This window comes from Hemiscyllium ocellatum, chromosome 8, assembly GCF_020745735.1.
Source record: "Hemiscyllium ocellatum isolate sHemOce1 chromosome 8, sHemOce1.pat.X.cur, whole genome shotgun sequence".
Classification (NCBI taxonomy): domain Eukaryota; kingdom Metazoa; phylum Chordata; class Chondrichthyes; order Orectolobiformes; family Hemiscylliidae; genus Hemiscyllium; species Hemiscyllium ocellatum.
The window spans coordinates 110,961,631-110,982,109 of NC_083408.1; the positions used below are offsets into that span (position 1 = coordinate 110,961,631).

At 43.2% G+C, this 20,479-nt stretch overlaps 1 protein-coding gene across 1 annotated transcript in view; it reads right to left on the reverse strand.

The window, feature by feature from the left end:
- The window catches only part of rps6ka5 (ribosomal protein S6 kinase, polypeptide 5), a 237,762-nt gene that overhangs the window by 28,750 nt on the left and 188,533 nt on the right, over positions 1 to 20,479 (reverse strand). Inside the window, exons 6-8 of the mRNA XM_060829467.1 lie at positions 10,654 to 10,737; positions 3,535 to 3,638; positions 2,614 to 2,764 (exon numbers count right to left, since the gene is read on the reverse strand). Of these exons, the coding sequence (XP_060685450.1) occupies positions 2,614 to 2,764; positions 3,535 to 3,638; positions 10,654 to 10,737 (339 nt within the window). The remainder of the gene's footprint in view (positions 1 to 2,613; positions 2,765 to 3,534; positions 3,639 to 10,653; positions 10,738 to 20,479) is intronic.

Consider the following 20,479-nt stretch of genomic DNA (forward strand, 5'->3'; position numbering starts at 1 on the left):
GCCTTTACTGGAAAGTACGAGGTGTGGTGGGATGGGTTTCATTTATTCCTGATGAAAGGCTTTTGCCCGAAACGTCGATTTCGCTGCTCGTTGGATGCTGCCTGAACTGCTGTGCTCTTCCAGCACCACTGATCCAGAAAATGGGTTTCATGTTACATCAGTACATGGCCTTCTCATTGCCTGCCCGTGAGCCCTGTCTCCATCACAATTTTACCAAGGTTACTCCCCAGTAGGACAACTGTGGTCGTTAACTGGGTAATTAATTAACCAGTGGGAAAAGCTCATGTCAAGTGAGCAGACTGGCTCTGTGGACAGAGCAGGAATCTTAGTGCCTCAAATAATTCTGCCTAGGGTGAATGCAAAAGAGACCACAGCACCAGTGTAAAAGCAGTGAATTTCCCTGAGTCCAAGTCTCTCACCTAATCCTCAAGTTCACTAGTAATTTCTCTCATTGTTGCTCAGGACACATAACTGGCTGCCACACTTGCCTATAAATCAATAAAATTATACTTCAAAAAGTTAGCATTAGATAGGTACATAAAGGAAAGACAATTTTATGAAGTGAAACTTTAAAATCTTTTGTCAACTATACCACCTCCGAGCGGTAATTCTTGCCCAGCACTTCAGAAAGCCTTTTCAGGACATATTGCACCTGACTCAAATATTTTCCTCAGAATGTTCAATAAAACAACCAGTAAGTGGCACTGGAACCACTTGTAAACATAATACCACAATTGGAACACTATCATCCAACATTAAGAGTGTGCAGTCAAAATTACATTCAAAGTAATTGGTGGGCACTGCTAGAAATGGTGGAGGTGGAAGGTGGCAGAACTCTCCCAATTATTTTAAGTTAAGTCAAAGTGGCTTTGAACGATTCCCTCCATTCTGCTATTGGGTATTAAGAGTTGGAGGTGGGTTTGTTAATAGCACTCGGGACTCTAAGTTATAAGATTTAGGATTCACGTTCTATTCCAGGTTGTGGGTGCTAAAATAAAGGCCAGTACTCCAGTTTAGCAATGTCATTTGTTCTATTCCATGGATTAGCTCATGCCAACACTGTTCTTGAGAGGGTGGAGGGTGCCCAGCAAAGGTGAAAGGGTCAAGTACAGGAGGAGTGGAAAATTATCTTTGACTGACACAAAATGCTCAGCTAAATGTCACTTCCTTCAACTCACTGTGGTTCAAGCCGAGTCATGTTTTCACTTTGAGTGATGAGATGTTAAACTGAAGCTCCAAACCTGCTTGTGAATATGTAAAAACTTTCATGGCACTATTTTGTAGAGTTGTGGAGTTATTTTTGGTTTCTGATGCCTCAATCAACACAGCAGAAACTGATTACTATCTGATCTTCATTTTATTGCTAACATGGGAGTTTGCTGTGTCTGTTTTGGCTGCTCTGTTTCCTACACTATAGCAGTGATCACATTTTTACTTGTTGGCTTTGAGACCGTTGGTTGTTGTGAACAGTAAAATGCAAATTAGGAGGGTCGGTTCAAAGGGGTATAGAGCCTACTCCTGCTCCTACTTCTTCTGAAACATAGAAACTACAAGAAGCAAGTACTACAATGCAAGCTCAGTCCACAGAAAACATTGAGGCCAAACAAAATGTTAGCACATCACAATACTGTAAATAAAAAGAGTTCTTCATGTACTCTCAATCAGCTTCCAAATTCTGATTCATATATATGTTCCATAGCATTCTGAAAGGAGCATAAACAAGATTGGCAAAAAGCACACACAAAGACAAACTGGCACAAACACAGTCTCTAACAACATGCATTAGTGCACTAGTATTCTGACAAAGGGGCCTGCACTTCCTCTGACTTAAGAACAAATAACAGTACAGCAGCGGATCAGGCCCTTCAGTCCACCAAGGCTACGCTGACACATAATGCCTTTCTAAACTAAAACCTCTATGCTCTCTGTATCCTTTTATTCCCTGCTTATTCATATATCTGTCAAGGTGCCTCTTAAACATTGCTATTGTATCTGCCTCCATTACCTCCTCAGGTAGCACATTCCAGGCACTTACCATCCTTTGCACAAAGAACCTGCCTCTCAAATGTCCTTTAAACCTATCCTGTTGTACCTTAAAGGTATGTGCCCTAGTACTTGACATTTCTGTTCTGAAAGACAACTGGCTATCTATTCTATCCCATGCCTTTTATAATTTTGTAAACTTCTATCAGGTTGTTCCTCATTCTTCACTGTTCAAGTGAAAACAAACCAAGTTCAATCTCTCCTTACAGCTATACCTTCCAAACCAGGCAACATCTAGTAAACTTTCTTCTGTACAATCTCATCCTTCTGGCAGTGTGATGACTAGAACTGTACGCAATATTCCAAAGGAACCCAAGTGCAACATAGCTTGGCAATTTTTTTACTCTATACCCTGACCGATGGAGGCAAGACTTAGTGTTTCCAGTACTCTTAATGTTTGCTGCAGATTCCAGTAACCGTAATTATTTCTTGCTAACTCAGCTAATTATGGAATAACCAAACTAAGTTATAATGTTTTTCTCTAACCTAACCGACTGCAAATAGACAGGATTCCCAGATGGCTAGTCAAAGGACCACAGTTTAATATTAACCACATTTTATTTTCCACACCTGGAAGAAGGGGTGAGACTTAATTTCATCAGCACCTCCTGGACCAGAGCCCAACCGTTTCTTTGGATCTTTAATCAGGAGCTGCTTCATTACATCTTTAGCTAAAGGACCAATTTCCGGAGGATATGGAGGATCACTTTTCAAAATTCTCCTAATGGGGGAGAAAAAACATGTTTAATTGTTAAACTTTTAAACATTGTTAACTTGGTGAACTTAAATGTTACACTTCCAATTTTAATGCTGGGTTGAATACAATGCATTTGGTGGATTACCTACCTCAGTGCTCATCGGATCAACCAAAGGGATACAATTATATAAACTTAATATTAAATGGGTTTGACATAAAAATAATATCAAATGGTAATCAGAATGAATTGCACAGAAGTGTAAATGTACAGAGGGATGAAAGATGAAGTTTAAGGCAAACAAATATTAGGTACTCGGTATGGAAAGGAGAAATAGAGTTTAAATGACTAAGGATAAACCTCGAGGAAATTGAGCTCTTGAGAAACTGAAGCTTTTCAGAATAGAAATGAGCTTTCTGACTGGTGATATAGAACATTTTTACATTGAGGACAAAGTAATTCTGATTTCAAAATCAAATTTGGAATAGAATAGAGGACACAGATTTAAAACTGATATCAGGAAATTCCTCTTCACACAAAGATTAATCGATCTACATTTCCTGACAGACTAGTATAGGCAAAAACTTAAGAATTATGTACAGAATTACAGGATGCACCAATGGGCGAACTCCAAGACAAAGAGGCCATTTGGTGCAATAGTCCATGCCACTGATTATGGTCCCCACTGGCCTCATCCTACCTTACTACATCTAACCCTGCCTTGCTGAAGAGAGGAACTAAGATAGGTCAAATTGTGAGCTCAATGTTATCTAGCAACAGCAATTCCACTCCTTACTTTGAAATTTCAGATTGTGAATTCCTTTCTCCATCAACAGTAAAAGGTGATGCTCCAGTTTTCAGTTCGTACATCAGGACTCCAAGGCTCCACCAATCTACAGCCTGAACAAAGAAAAGGGCTAATGTTAAGTTACAAAAAGACTGTACATTATACAGTCTGATCTGCTACTGCATTCATTTGTTCATGATAGAGGAAGAAAATGCTACAGTATATGGATAGAAGAAAATTCTTGCATGTAGCCTTTAATTTGGTTCTTTTTGAACAATGGAGCTTGGTTAGCTGACTGGAGTGTGGTGCAGAATAAACACAACACTGGCTGTGAGAGTTCTTGGTTGCACTGCCTCCTCACCTTGCCTCATGCTTGTGGAGTAATGAAACAAGCTATACTTGTTTTTCTCTCTGATGGGAATGGCCCTTTCTGGATGATAGAACCTCAACCTTACATTGTTGAACAACTAAAATTGTGTGGTGCTTTCAATTCATTTTTAAGGATCTTGTTGCTTAGTATCATTGCCCCTATCTTTGGGCCAAAGGGTTCCAAGTCCTAACTGCCTCAGACGTGTGTCCTAACATATCTGAAGAAGCTGATGAAAAATATCTAAATGTACTGTTGAGTAAAATCAGCTTATTAAATGTAGAAATATGATATGTAACACACCAAATCACAACTCTAATGTTAAGAGCGTGAAACATGACAATAAGACCTTAATTTCTTTTTGCTCTGAAGTTATTCATATCCAAGCTTTCTCCCTGGGAGTGGGAAAGGAAGAGGGCAGTACTCTAATCTTAACAAGGTTATCTGAAGAAGGTGGTGGCCTCTACATACTTAAAATATTGGGCAAGAAGTGTCATTAAAACATCTGCAGGGAGACTATTCCCCAATGGGAGCATCGGTGGGCATAAAGGAAAACCTGATGAATGTCGAAGGGGAAAGGCTGCAACAGGATAAAAATTGCAGTAATTAAAATAAAGTCCAATGCCTAACTGACCCATAGGCAAATACTGAAATTAAGCTATTGTACAAGTGATCAAATTAACAGTGGGCTGCAGAGTAAACACTTCAACTATTAACCTGCCAATAAATCAGCTTACAGATATGCATGAAAACTCAACAGATCTACTGTCTATTCTCAATAGATCGAGAAAATCTAGATCTTGTAGAGAAATTTGGTGCATACTTTTAGCCTTTAGCTTAAGAACCGTCTAAAAAAACAACAAATCCGAAGCCTCCAGCAACAGACCTCCCTCCGGATCCTCCGCTCCACCCTTGCAGCCATGCGTCGCTACCTACACTCCCTGCAATCAGCCCTACCCCAGCTCAGGACAACACTCTCACAGACCTGCAAAGGACCCCTGCTGTTCTTCATCTACAGAAGAATCCACAAACTCAACAAACAGTTCTTCCTAGCCCTATCAGAGATTAAAGACAGTAAGTACCAAAAACTTTCATGTACTTACCCCACACTCGTGGCCCCTCAACTAGTCCAGAACCTTCCACAGGCCTGTCGGACGCCATTACACATGTGGCCTCCACAGCGCCCGCGGCACCAAAGGCCGCCGCTGACCGTGACGTCACTTCCGCCCCCACCGACCTCGGAGCCCCCGCGATCGCCGCCCCAACAACTGCCCCGGTGACCACCACACACACAACCGCTTCCACGATCGCCGACGGACCCGCGAGCCACGCGGCCACCGGGAATGACCACCACTCCTCCGTCGCCGCAACCATTTCCGCCCCTCCGGTTGCCGTCGGCGCAGCCACTTCCGCCCCCACTGACATCACTAACCTGCAGGAGCACAAATCCTCAGGTTTCCCCGCCCCCACGCCGTCTTTCGTCACTACGCATAACCCCGCCCCCACGCCGTCTCCCGTCGCTTCACGTAACCCCGCCCCCACGCTTATTTCCGTCACGACGCATGACCCCGCCCCCACGTCGAGCAACGTCACCACGTCTAACTTCGCCCCTACTTCGATCTCTGTCCCCGCCCCTAACCCCGCCCCCAGCTCCAGCTCCAGCTCCAGTCCCACACCAGGTCCTAGCTCCCAGCCTTGCCGGATTTTCACCATCCCTCCAGATCTCCCCCTCTCTGAGGATGAAAGATCAGTCCTCAGCAGGGGCCTCACCTTCATTCCCCTACGCCCTCGGATTAATGAGTTCAACACGCGGCGAGATATTGAACAATTCTTCCGCCGCCTTCGCCTCCGTGCCTACTTTCACAACCAAGACTCCCGTCCACCCTCTGACGACCCCTTCTCCCGCCTCCAACACACCCCATCCACCTGGACACCCCGTGCTGGCCTCCTACCCGCCCTCGACCTCTTTATAGCCAACTGCCGCCGTGACATCAACCGACTCAACCTGTCCACCCCTCTCACCCACTCCAACCTCTCACCCTCAGAACGTGCAGCCCTCCACTCCCTCCGCTCCAATCCCAACCTCACCATCAAACCCGCAGACAAGGGAGGCACGGTGGTAGTTTGGCGCACTGACCTGTACACCGCTGAAGCCAAACGCCAGCTCGCGGATGCCTCCTCTTATCGCCCCCTTGACCACGACCCCACCTCCCACCACCAAACCATCATCTCCCAGACCATCCAGGACCTCATCACCTCAGGGGATCTCCCATCCACCGTCTCCAACCTCATAGTCCCACAACCCCGCACCGCCCGTTTCTACCTCCTGCCCAAAATCCACAAACCTGCCTGCCCCGGCCGACCCATTGTCTCAGCCTGCTCCTGCCCCACCGAACTCATCTCCCAATACCTCGACACGGTCCTGTCCCCTTTAGTCCAAGAACTCCCCACCTACGTTCGGGACACCACCCACGCCCTCCACCTCCTCCAGGATTTTCGCTTCCCCGGTCCCCAACGCCTTATTTTCACTATGGACATCCAGTCCCTGTACACCTCCATCCCCCATCACGAAGGACTCAAAGCCCTCCGCTTCTTCCTTTCCCGCCGCACCAACCAGTACCCTTCCACTGACACCCTCCTTCGACTGACTGAACTGGTCCTCACCCTGAATAACTTCTCTTTTCAATCCTCCCACTTCCTCCAAACTAAAGGAGTTGCCATGGGCACCCGCATGGGACCCAGCTATGCCTGCCTCTTCGTAGGATATGTGGAACAGTCCATCTTCCGCAACTACACTGGCACCACCCCCCACCTTTTCCTCCGCTACATCGATGACTGTATCGGCGCTGCCTCGTGCTCCCACGAGGAGGTTGAACAGTTCATCAACTTTACTAACACCTTCCATCCCGACCTGAAATTCACCTGGACTGTCTCAGACTCCTCCCTCCCCTTCCTAGACCTTTCCATTTCTATCTCGGGCGACCGACTCAACACAGACATCTATTATAAACCGACTGACTCCCACAGCTACCTGGACTACACCTCCTCCCACCCTGCCCCCTGTAAAAACGCCATCCCATATTCCCAATTCCTTCGTCTCCGCCGCATCTGCTCCCAGGAGGACCAATTCCAACACCGCACAGCCCAGATGGCCTCCTTCTTCAAGGACCGCAGATTCCCCCCAGACGTGATCGACGATGCCCTCCACCGCATCTCCTCCACTTCCCGCTCCTCCGCCCTTGAGCCCCGCTCCTCCAACCGCCACCAAGACAGAACCCCACTGGTTCTCACCTACCACCCCACCAACCTGCACATACAACGTATCATCCGCCGCCATTTCCGCCACCTCCAAACGGACCCCACCACCAAGGATATATTTCCCTCCCCTCCCCTATCAGCGTTCCGCAAGGACCACTCCCTTCGTGACTCCCTTGTCAGATCCACACCCCCCACCAACCCAACCTCCACCCCCGGCACCTTCCCCTGCAACCGCAGGAAATGTAAAACTTGCACCCACACCTCCACACTCACTTCCCTCCAAGGCCCCAAGGGATCCTTCCATATCCGCCACAAGTTCACCTGTACCTCCACACACATCATCTATTGCATCCGCTGCACCCGATGTGGCCTCCTCTATATTGGTGAGACAGGCCGCTTACTTGCGGAACGCTTCAGAGAACACCTCCGGGCCGCCCGAACCAACCAACCCAATCACCCCGTGGCTCAACACTTTAACTCCCCCTCCCACTCCACCGAGGACATGCAAGTCCTTGGACTCCTCCACCGGCAGAACACAACTACACGACGGCTGGAGGAGGAGCGCCTCATCTTCCGCCTGGGAACCCTCCAACCACAAGGTATGAATTCAGATTTCTCCAGCTTCCTCATTTCCCCTCCCCCCCACCTTGTCTCAGTCGGTTCCCTCAACTCAGCACCGCCCTCCTAACCTGCAATCCTCTTCCTGACCTCTCCGCCCCCACCCCACTCCGGCCTATCACCCTCACCTTGACCTCCTTCCACCTATCCCACCTCCATCGCCCCTCCCCCTAGTCCCTCCTCCCTACCTTTTATCTCAGCCTGCTTGGCTCTCTCTCTCTTATTCCTGATGAAGGGCTTATGCTCGAAACGTCGAATTCTCTATTCCTGAGATGCTGCCTAACCTGCTGTGCTTTGACCAGCAACACATTTGCAGCTTAAGAACCGTCTATGCAAACTTGTATGTTGGCAATTTCTAATGTACACAATTTCCTGTCACGGTTTCTTAATGAACTAGTCAAACTGTTTGAGATATGTTTTGAGAACATTTTGGAACTGAACTGATACCAGCTCTTCCTTTGGAAGGATTTCAGGACTCCTTTCGTTTTTGTACACTTTCAAACAAGTTGGAAAGTAAGTATTCAAAGCATTACTTCAGACTAACATTCAAAATACACAGGGGTGGCAGGCCAATCCACTCCCCAAGATCCCCAAATCACTCTCCTAAAATCAATCACAGGAGTGACCAACCAGAGAAAACTCACCATAGTGAATGGAATGAAGGCAAGATTCCTGAGCTGCTGTTTTGCCAAGCTAACCAAGTCTTTGTACTGGGGTGAGGGGATTGTGAGGAAGACAAAGCCTTCAAAGTCAATAAGGAGAGCCCGGGGGCCACAAGTATGTTGGGTTATGCCTGGGGATGGGTGGGGGGGAGGGGGAGGGGGCGGCGTGACAAGGTGATGCGCAGGGAGACAGTGAGGCTTCAAAGGGGCTGAGGGGTTTATGGGGATGTTGCAGGCAGCAAGGGGTTTGAAGAGATGCTGCAAAGGGGTTGGTGAGGGAGAGAACAGAAGGCTGTAAGTAGGGATGGGACAAAAAGGGGCTGGTGCAACAGGTATGGGAAAGCGGGAGTTTGCAAGGGATCTGGAAGGAACTGGAGGCTGCAACAAGGGTTAAGAGTTAGAGGGAGCAAGAGATGAGAGAAAGAGGCAGCCTGCAAGAATTGGGAAGTGAAAGAAAGGCCGCAAAGAAATCAGAACAGTGGGGAACTGTTTATAGAGCATGCATTTGTAATAATTAATTGTTAAATTTAAATCTGTGAATCAGATCTGATAATCAATAAAAAGGTAATAACTGCTTAGTTATAATGTTGCATCTTTGTACATATATAACAGAAACACTGTAGCTATGACTTATCAGACTGTAGGAGATGTGTAAGGGCAATTCTTTTGTGTTAATTATTTTGAATGAGAAAACTTTAACAACTTAGGCTTGTTGCCTTGTGCCAATTTAAATAGTATCTAAGAAATTAATGCTTACTTATATGCTTTAGCTTTAAGTTTAATTTTTTTCAGTATATAAATTAATCTGAATGTAGGTTTGCTCGCTGAGCTGGAAGGTTTGTTTTCAGACATTTCATCACCATAGTAGGTAATATCATCAGTGAGAATCTGGATGAAACACTGGTGGCATGGCCCGCTTTCTATTTATGTGTTTAGGTTTCCTTGGTTTGGTAAGCGGGATCCAAGTCAACGTGTTTGTTGATAGAATTCAGGTTGGAAAATCATGCTACTACTGAGAGCGGGTCATGTCTTTTTTGTGGTTCATGTATGTACATGAACATCAACTAGCCACAAAAAGACATGACCTACTCTCACTAATATCCTTACATGCAGATGAGGAAGGACACCACTTCGACTGGGGCAACGCATTCATCTTGGGACAAGCCAAACAGAGACATGCATGAGAATTCCTAGCAGCATGACATTTCAACTGGAACTCTATCAACAAACACACTGACTTGGATCCTATTTACCACCAGAGAAAAAGAACAGGAAATGGCATCATCACAGGAAATGATGTCGCCACAGGAAATGACATAATTAAACCAAGGAAATCTAAACACAAATAGAAAGCGGGCCAAGCCACCAGTGCTTCATCCGGAGGCTCACTGATGATGTTACCTAGTATGGTGACGAAACATCTGAAAATGAACCTTCCAGCTCAGCGAGCAAACCTACATCCAGAACCTCAATCTGAGCTACAAATCTTCTCAAAACTCACTATTATAAATTAATTATTCTAATTCTGCTTCTATGTACCCTATTCTTTTCATACAAATATGCTATAAGTCAAAACAAATTCAAAGGTAATGTTCTGCATGAACATTACAAAGGTAATGTTCATCATCTAATAAATGAATTGGACAGAATGAAGGAGTAGCTCCCAAACACCAAAACAGAGCCCCGATAATCAAGTTGCAACGCTCAAGAAAAGCCCTCAAAAATAGTTTGTGCCCTGCCTCAGTCAAGTCTCATTTAAAATATTCACAAACATTTCTGCCTCATTCTTGTTCACTATTTTTCAGTGATTACTGTTCATTTAGACAAAACCCAATGATTAACAGCAGCTGCAGTACTTTTGTTTTCCTTTTTGATCATTAACAATGATTATTTATGGAATGGAGTTCTTGTTCCTTAACTGAAAGGTTAAACATTCAATTAAAAATCCTCAGAACCAATTTTGATGTTAATGGGATTTTGTTTTCATTAAAAACTGTGAAGCTGTGTTAATAATTAACTTCTAATCCAATGTATTTTGTTCACCCTCACTTGCTGTACTAGATGGTATAGATTGTGAAATTTGCAATGCTTTAGATATAAAAGTACAAAATTCCTTCTTAAGAACAGACATTAGGGTCTGAGCAGTATGACTGGATGACCATACTGACTATTAAGCCAAATTACCTTGTCAACAGAGTGCAAACTTTTGCAGAGAGTATATACCTTATCATGTCCTGCATCTCCACCTTGAACAATTTCTGGAGCCATGTACTCTATAGTACCACAAAAGGAATATGCTCGTTCATTCTGGAGTTAAAAAAGAAATGTGAATAATGAAAATCAGAACATCAATACTTGTTTCAAATTGAAGAACAATTTTAAAACTATCACAAGATCAGAACATTCTTTTCATAACCTAACATGCTACAGAAACAATCAAACAACCCAGTCATAGTTCGTGTCAGCAAACTCTTCTTCCACGGAGTGAAAATTGAAGATGAATAATAATCCCTTAAATCTTAAAAGCATTAGCTAATTTCTGATGTGCAGAGATAAATTTGCATTCATCTTTGGGTTTGGAACCATACGATGTCTTTCTTGCTTTTATCTTGGTCATGAGATAAAGCTCAAGACATTCTGTGGTCTCTGTATAAAGCCAATAAATTTAAATCTCTTTGTTTTGGATAACATGTTGACAATTAGTTTAATTTATCTGTCAGGGTTTAAATTTAATGAGATATGCTTAATTTGCTCAGTTTCTTTTATTCCTTCCTGGGTGCAAACATTTGTTCACTCGCTTGTCTTCACCCCACTCAAATATTCTGATTCCCCTTAAAAACTCTAGTTGGGTTTCCAGATCTGGAATTTCTCAGACTGCTGGCACCGAGTCAAAGAAAGATCTAGTCCTAGAGTAACCAGTTTCAAGATGCGTGCCGATTCTTCAAAGATCACATTAATTATGAAGAAATCCCTACAATTATGATACATTAGTTTCAAGTTTATCAAAAGAAAACACCAATCAGGGTGACTGCAAGACCAGCTACTAATCTACTTCTTCTTAGCTCACTAGTCAATCACTCATCAAACCAATGGTCCCAGTTATCGCAAAACCATGATTCAAACACAAGTACTGGGAACTACACGTCAGCAGGATTTTCAAGCCAAATCATAAGTTAAAGGAAGAGGAATGCTAGTAATACTCAACAGCTTTTCCCTCAAACTCCTCGTACTCAATTATGTTATATGTCTACCGATGTTTTAACACCACTGATCACCCATCTTCAGTCGCTTGAAGTTAAGGTTAAATCCTGACCTGAAGTGACCATTGGGCAGTGAAAGTGTGGCACCAAATAAAGTCACCTCATTGTAAGTGAACTCTCCAAGTTTACTCTAAATTGTTAACGATGTGCTGTAAGTGCTTTTTCTAGCTGTCCTTTCAAACACAAAAAGAGAAATCCAAAAAAATTTTATATAGCAACAAGCCAAGCCTGTACAAGAGATAACAAATCGAAGAATGTCACATCACAACACCATTCCACAGATTTGAGTTAAGAATTTAAAGACACACACATGTATAGAGATCACTGTTAAAATGCTTGTGGGTTAAGAACTGATGATCACTCGCATGTAAGAAACGGATGTGGTTCTTGCAAGGACAGTCATTTTACAAAGGAATTCAACATGTGGTTTTCCTCAGTTGGTTCTCTTGATTGCAGTACTTCAGTTGCATAAATGAAGAATCTTTTGTTTTGAAGAAGTTCTTGTATTCCTGAACTTGTTCACTTAATGATTAGCACATTGAATGGATGATTTCTTTTGCAAACCTCAGCTGTGACTAATAAATAGTGGTTTATATGGATGCCTGAACAAGAACTAAGTACTGCAATCGAAGGAAATGTTAGACCTCAGAAAGATACATGCCACATTATCTTCAATTACAATCTAGAAGGGACAGGAAGTTGCCTTGTTGCTAGACACAGCGAAAAAGGAAAGAGAGAAAACACATCAAAATATAAAAAGAAGCTATGAAATGGAATCCAGATTTAGTTGTATGGATTGGACTTGGTTAAAGTGTTTTTTAACATTTGGCATATTGAAGCAGGCATCCCAAGTTGTAATGTAGATTTTCCTAAAAGCCAACCTGTTTGTACAATTGGAACGCAAGTTTTAAACCAAAAAAAACTTTGTTTCCTGAATAAACTAGATATTAATGGCACCTTAATTACCATAATTGCAGACTGCAACAACCACTTGACATTGTTGTTTCACCGCTTCACCCCTAGTGTCACTTCCATTCTCTTCCTCTGTCCCTCAGTTTAATTTATATGTCCATTCAAAGCTGTACATGAATGAATATCAGGATTAAGTGGTATGCCAGATTCTCCAATGGTTATTTTAGCTGTTTTGTTTTGGTTCAAATAGAACACTTTACATTTGACAAAGTAACATACAGTAACTGGCATAACCCTTAAGAGCACTAATTTACAGAGGGATTTTGGGGTGCAATCCATAGAAGTCTATAGCTCCCTGAAAGAGGCAACACAAATGGAGAGGAAGGTAGAAGGCATACAGCATGCTTGCTTTCATCGGTTAGGGCAGTAAGTATAAAGTTGGTAAAGACATGTTGCAACTGTCGAAAACTTTAGTTAGGTCACATTTGGATGTTGTGTGCAGTTCTGGTCGCCGCACTAGACAAAGGATGTGTAGAGTACAAAAGAGATTTACCAGGATGTTGTCTAGATTGGAGTGTATTAGCTATAAGGAGAGTTTGGACAAATCTGGATTGTTTTTGCAAGGGTATCGGAAGCTGAAGGACGACCTGATAGAAATATATAAAATTATGAGAGGTATTATAGGGTGGATAGTCAGAACCTTGTTCCCATGGTGGAAATATCAAATACTTTGGGGCATAGTGAGAGGGGAAAAGTTTAAAGGAGATGAGAGGCAAGTTTTTTTACACAGAGGGTGGTGGGCACCTGTAGAAGCAAATGCAATAGCAATGGTCAAGAGGCATTTGGACAGACAAATAAACAGACAGGATATAGATGGATATGGACCACATGCAGACAGATGGGATTAGTTTAGAATGGCATCATGGTTGGAGGAGATACGGTGTGAAGAAGGACCTGTTCTTATGCTGTACTGTTCTATGTCTGTTGTTACCACAAAGTTAACATGAAAAATGTAGATACAAGGAGCAAGTATTTAAGCTCAGTCACAGGTAATTATTTGAAACTAAAATCAGAAATGTGATTTAAGATTAGGAAATTGTTAAATGTTTTGGCTTAGTGCTCTATTCTTGGTATAGAAAAAGCAGTCAATAAAGGCAAATTGACCTCATATCTCCGAATACATTGCAAGTTAAATCTGCTTTAAAAAAATGGAGTCCAACACTTTTAGTAATCTCTAGGCCAAACTGACAACTGGTGGCTAATGAACAAGTTTACCATTTGAAATGAACTACGTACCTGTGATATTCCATTTCACCATATGTTTTCTTTAAAATAAGTTAGGAGCCATTGGCATTGACACCAGTAACATCCATCAGACAGACACTTCAGGGATGGATAATAGACATTGCAGCCACCAGATTTATTTAGCATGTTAGTACCAATGGGAAAAATGGAGAATAAAGCTGCACTTGAGTTAAAGTATTTTAATGATATAAGTTATGTCTGATTTATAAGCTGAACCTGTACTGGTGACTACTTTCACTTCACCCAAGTGCCACACAACTGAATGTGCTATCTCCAGGCACAGCTAAATCTCAATGAATACAATCGATTTGATTTGGTTTGATTTATTGTCACGTGTACCCCAGTACAGTGAAAAGCTTTGTTTGCGAGCAGTACAGGCAGATCATAGTAAGCAAGGGCATACAAATCGCAGGGTTAAAAAGAACTTGGAAGAGTGAGGCATACTGGCTACACCAGACAGGACGTGCCTGAAGCAGATCATCATTAACAAAATCAACATTATTTGAAGCTGGAGAATCCATTCACCAGTCAAATAATGACAGGGAAGAAGCTGTTCTTGAAACTGCTGGTGCGTGTTCAATATTCAGATATCCTGATCGAATGCTATTCGAAGTTTAAGTGCTGACAACGTGATTATTTAAAACACATATCATTATGCTATATTTGAAAATAACACATCAGAGGTCCATGTATAATGATAGCATGTGTTCTTATGTTGCAATGACGAACATTTTGAGAGGTGTTGCTTCTCAAAAAGAAAGAAAATGGAAGATTGTTGAATTGAAGTGATCTCTGTAGTGGAACTGAAAAGATTATGTCCACAGCGTAAGAGTGAATAATTACTCCATTATGGTACTGGGGCCACTGGGGAAGCTGGAAGGAGGAGCAAGAAAACCATGAATATAAATCCTATACTTTTGGAATTAGGTAAAATCTAGATTGTAAAACACGTTGCAAATGAAATTCATTTCTCCATGGTCCTGTCAACTTAAATTTGTTTTAAAAGTTTCTCGCACAACACCCATTCAGTTTGCCCGCAACTTGGAAATCTCCTTTTCCTGAAACTTCTCTTTTGTAATGCTGTCCGATTAAGCACCTACATTAAGTTTACTGGTGTAGTCTCAGCAGCGTGGCTCGAGGCTTGGCTCGTAGCAAAATACATTTTCAATGCTGAATACAGACAAATGCATTCCACCATAACTGAAAACACCAAATTCAGCTGTCTACTTCAACTTATTATCCTTTGCTTTTTGAAGATTGGTTATACCTTTCAGACAATAATCTAAAAGATTTGTTATTTACGTTTGCTCAGATGCAGAGGAACTGTTTTCTGTTCCCTTTTAGAATTGCTTCACTGAAGGATTTCACGCTATTGTTGACAATGAAACCTTGTTGCAAAACCATGATGTGGTCTGCTATCTTACAGTTCCCCTAACTGCAGTTACTGTTGAAATAAAAGAAGGTATTCAGGTCACAACTGATTTGAAGGAGAAAGTGAGGACTGCAGATGCTGGAGATCAGAATCGAGAGTACGGTGCTGGAAAAGCACAGCAGGTCAGGCAGCATCCGAGGAGCAGGAGCATCAATGTTTTGGGCATAATCCCTTCTTCAGGAATTATTCCATTTCTGATGAAGGGCTAATGCCCGAAACGTTGATTCTCCTCTCCTCGGATGCTGCCTGACCTGCGGTGCTTTCCCAGCACCACACTCTCGACCACAATTGATTTGAAAGCAAGGTTGATTAAAATTGTGACTATATTGATGTAGGTCAATCTCACATTTTTAAGTAGGTTTACAATCTGTGCCACTCCTGAGTATTAGAGAAAAGTTTTTTATAGGGCATAAGAAAATAGAAACAGGAGCAGACCATTCAGTCCCTTGAGCACGTTCTGTCATTGAATGAGAACATGACCGATATGTGTCCTAACTCCATATACCTGCCTTTGGCTCATAGCACTTGATACCTTTGCTCAACAAATATTTTTGTTTAGGTAAAAACAATGACTGCAGATGCTGGAAACTAGATTCTGGATCAGTGGTGCTGGAAGAGCACAGCAGTTCAGGCAGCATCCAACGAGCAGCGAAATCGACGTTTCGGATGAAGGGCTTTTGCCCGAAACGTCGATTTCGCTGCTCGTTGGATGTTGCCTGAACTGCTGTGCTCTTCCAGCACCACTTTTCCAGAAATATTTTTGTTTCTCTGGTTAAAACTAACATCATAACAACACATTCATTGCTAATTGTGGATAGAGTTTCAAACCTCTTTGTGTGTAGCAATGCTTCCGAGCATCTCCCCTTGATGGTCTGGTCCTAAGTCTTAGACTCGTAGAGACAGCAGTTAATAAACATACATTATCTTAAGCCTTATAAATAGGGGCACAGCATACAACAGCGAAAAAATGTGTTCAGATTGTACAAGACATTTGTTGAACCTCAGCTGGAGTGATGTAAATACTACATCACAGGTAGTTCTGGGATAGTGTGCGTTTAGACAGCTGAAAAATTAGGCAACAGTATTTTGCATTACGTCCATAGGCAAAAGCATGATTCCAGTGAGGATCAGTTTGTGTGCTTCGTTTTATGCATGCACCGAAATCACCACGCCATTCTTCTCGTGTACCGATGTCCGCGCTTGTGCAATGTTGGTACCGGTCTTTGTGTCATTCTGCGCATGAGGGTAACTAGGGAGAGAATAGAGCCCCTCAAAGATCAGCAAGGCGGCCTTTGTGTGGAGCCACAGAAAATGGGGGAGATACTAAATGAATATTTTGCATCGGTGTGTACTGTGGAAAAGGATATGGAAGATGTAGACTGTAGGGAAATAGATGATGACATCTTGCAAAATGTCCAGATTACAGAGGAGGAAGTGCTGGATGTCTTGAACGGTTAAAGGTGGATAAATCCCCAGGACCTGATCAGGTGTACCCAAGAACTCTGTGGGAAGCCAGAGAAGTGATTGCTGGGCCTCTTGCTCAGATATTTGTATCATCAATAGTCACAGGTTAGGTGCAGGAAGACTGGAGGTTGGCAAACGTGGTGCCACTGTTTAAGAAGGGCAATAAAGACAAGCCAGGGAACTACAGACTGGTGAGCCTGACCTCAGTGGTGGGCAAGTTGTTGGAGGGAATCCTGAGGGACAGGATATACATGTATTTGGAAAGGCAAGGACTGATTCGGGTTGGTCAACATGGCTTTGTGAGCGGGAAATCATGTCTCACAAACTTGATTGAGTTTTGTGAAGAAGTAACAAAGAAGATTGATGAGGGCAGAGCAGTAGATGTGATCTATATGGACTTCAGTAAGGTATTCGACAAGGTTCCCCATGGGAGACTGAATAGCAAGGTTAGATCTCATGAATAAAGGGAAAACTAGCCATTTGGATACAGAACTGGCTCAAATGTAGAAGACAGAGGGTGGTGGTCGAGGGTTGTTTTTCAGACTGGAGGCCTGTGAACAGTAGAGTGCCACAAGGATCGGTGCTGGGTCCTCTACTTTTTGTCATTTACATAAATGATCTGGATGCGAGCATAAGAGGTGCAGTTAGTAAGTTTGCAAATGACACCAAAATTGGAGGTGTACTGGACAGCGAAGAGGGTTACCTCAGATTACAACAGGATCTGGATCAGATGGGCCAATGGGCTGAGAAGTGGCAGATGGAGTTTAATTCCGATAAATGCGAGGTGCTGCATTTTGGGAAAGCAAATCGTAGCAGGACTTATACACTTAATGGTAAGGTCCTAGGGAGTGTTGCTGAACAAAGACACCTTGGAGTGCAGGTTCATAGTTCCTTGAAAGTGGAGTTGCACGTAAATGGGATAGTGAAGAAAGCGTTTGGAATGCTTTCCTTTACTGGTCAGTGTATTGAGTACAAGAGTTGGGAGGTCATGTTGCAGCTGTATAGGACATTGGTTAGGCCACTTTTGGAATATTTTGTGCAATTCTGGTCTCCTTCCTATCGGAAAGATGTTGTGAAACTTGAAAGGGTTCAGAAATGATTTAAAAGGATGTTGCTAGGGTTGGAGGATTTGAGCTATAAGGAGAGGCTGAACAGGCTGGGGCTGTTTTCCCTGGAGCGTTGGTGGCTGAGGGGTGACCTTATAGAGGTTTACAAAATTATGAGGGGCATGGATAGGATAAGTAGACAAAGTCTTTTCCCTAGGATCGGGGAGTCCAGAACTAGAAGGCATAGGTTTAGAGTGAGAGGGGAAAGGTATAAAAGAGACCTAAGAAGCAACCTTTTCATGCAGAGGGTAGTACGTGTATGTAATGAGCTGCCAGAGGATGTGGTGGAGGCTGGTACAATAGCCACATTTAAGAGGCATTTGGATGGGTATATGAATAGGAAGGGTTTGGAGGGATATGGGCCGGGTGCTGGCAGGTGAGACTAGATTGGGTTGTGATATCTGGTCGGCGTGGACAGGTTGGACTGAAGGGTCTGTTTCCATGCTGTACATCTCTATGACTCTATGTGCCGAAGTCTATATGCCATTTTGCACTTGCGCCAATGTTTGCTGCTGCTAGAGCAGCTTTCTGTTAGAGGTACTGTACAGTGAGCAGTTTTCTTACATCATAGAAAACATGTGCAGGAATAGAGGGGAAAATCAAGAAACTTAGCACTGGACAAAAAACAAAAGAACAGCAGATGATGTACATTAGAAACTAAAACAAAAACTGCTGGAAAAGCTCAGCAAGTTTGGCAGCATCTGTGGAGACAGATCAGAGTTAACGTTTCAGGTTTAATCACCCTTGATCAGGTCTACCCTGGAACTCTGTGGGAACCTTGGGAAATGACTGCTGGGCCCCTTGCTGAGATACCCATATTATCGATTGCCACAGGTGAGGTGCTAGAAGACTGGATGTTGGTTAACATGGTGCCACTATTTAAGAAAGAGAGTAAAGGGAAGCCAGCGAGCCATATACCAGTGAGCCTGACATTGGTGGTGGGCATGTTGCTGGAGGGAATCCTGAAGGACAGGAGTTCCATGTATTTGGAAAGGCAGAGGCTGACTGGGGATAGTCAACATGACTTTGTATGTGGGAAATCATGTCTGACTAACTTGATTGGGTTTTTGGAAGAAATAAGAAGAGAATTGACAAGGGCAGAGTGGTGAATGTAATCTATATGGGCTTCAGTAAGGTGTTTCTTCTAAGAGAAAGTGAGGACTGCAAATGCTGGAGATCAGAGCTGAAAATGTGTTGCTGGAAAAGCGCAGCAGGTCAGGCAGTATCCAAGGAGCAGGAGAATTGACGTTTTGGGCATGAGCCCTTCTTCAGAAACGATTCTCCTGCTCCTTGGATGATGCCTGACTTGCTACGCTTTTCCAGCAACACATTTTCAGTTCAGTAAGGTGTTTGACAAGGTTCCTCTTGGTAGACCGGTTAGCAAGGTTAGATCGCATGGAATACAGAGAAAATTAGCCATTTGGATTCAGAACTGGTTCAAAGGTGGAAAACAGAGGGTGGTGGAGGATTATGTTTCAGACTGAAGGCCTGTGACCTGCCATGTGCCACAAGGATCACTGCTCAGTCTACTGCTTTTTTGTCATTTACATAAATGCTTTGGTTGTGAGCATATGAAAAATGGCTAGTAAATATGCAGGTAACACCAAAATTGGAGGTATAGTGCATGGCAAAGAAGGTTACCATCAGAGTACAATGGGATTTTAATCAGATGGGCCAATGGGCCGAGGAGTGGTGGATGGAGTTAGGTTAGATAAATATGTAGTACTGCATTTTGGAAAGGCAAATCAGGCAGGACTTATACACTTAATGGTAAGGTCCTGGGGAGTAGTCCTGAACAAAGAGACCTCGGAGTGAGGTTCATAGCTCCTTGAAAGTGGATTCCCAGGTAGATAGGATAGTGAAGAAGGCATTTGGGTATGCTTGTCTTTATTGGTTAGAGCACTGAGTATAGGAATTGGGAGGTCATGTCATTGTGCAAAACATTGGTTAAGCCACTTTTGGAATACTGTATGCAGCCCTGGTCTCCCTGCTATAGGAAGGAAAACTTGTGAAACTTGAAAGGGTTCAGAAATGATTTACAAGGACGTTGCCAGGGGTTAGATGGTTTGAGCTACAGGGAGAGGCTGAATAGGCTGGGGCTGTTTTCCCTGGAGTGTCGGAGGCTGAGAGGTGACCATATAGAGATTTATAAAATCATGAGGGGCATGGATAGATTGAATTAACAAGGCTTTTTCCCTGGGGTGGGGAAGTCTAAAACTAGAGGGCAGAGGTTTAAGGTGAGAGGAGAAAGATTTACAAAGGACCTAAGGGGCAATTGTTTCATGCAGAGGGTGGTGTATGCTGCCAGACGAAGTGGTGGAGGCTGGTACAATTACAACATTTAAAAGGTATGTGGATGAGTATATGAATAGGAAGGATTTCGAGGGAAATGGGCCAAGTGCTGGTAAATGGACTAGATTTATTTAGCTTATCTGGTTGGCATGGATGAGTTGGACCAAAGGGTCTGTTTCCATGCTGTATATCTCTGTAACTCTATGATTCTAAGAGTTACTAGACTTGAAACATGAACTCTGATTCCTCTCCACAGATGTTGCCAGAACTGCTGAGCT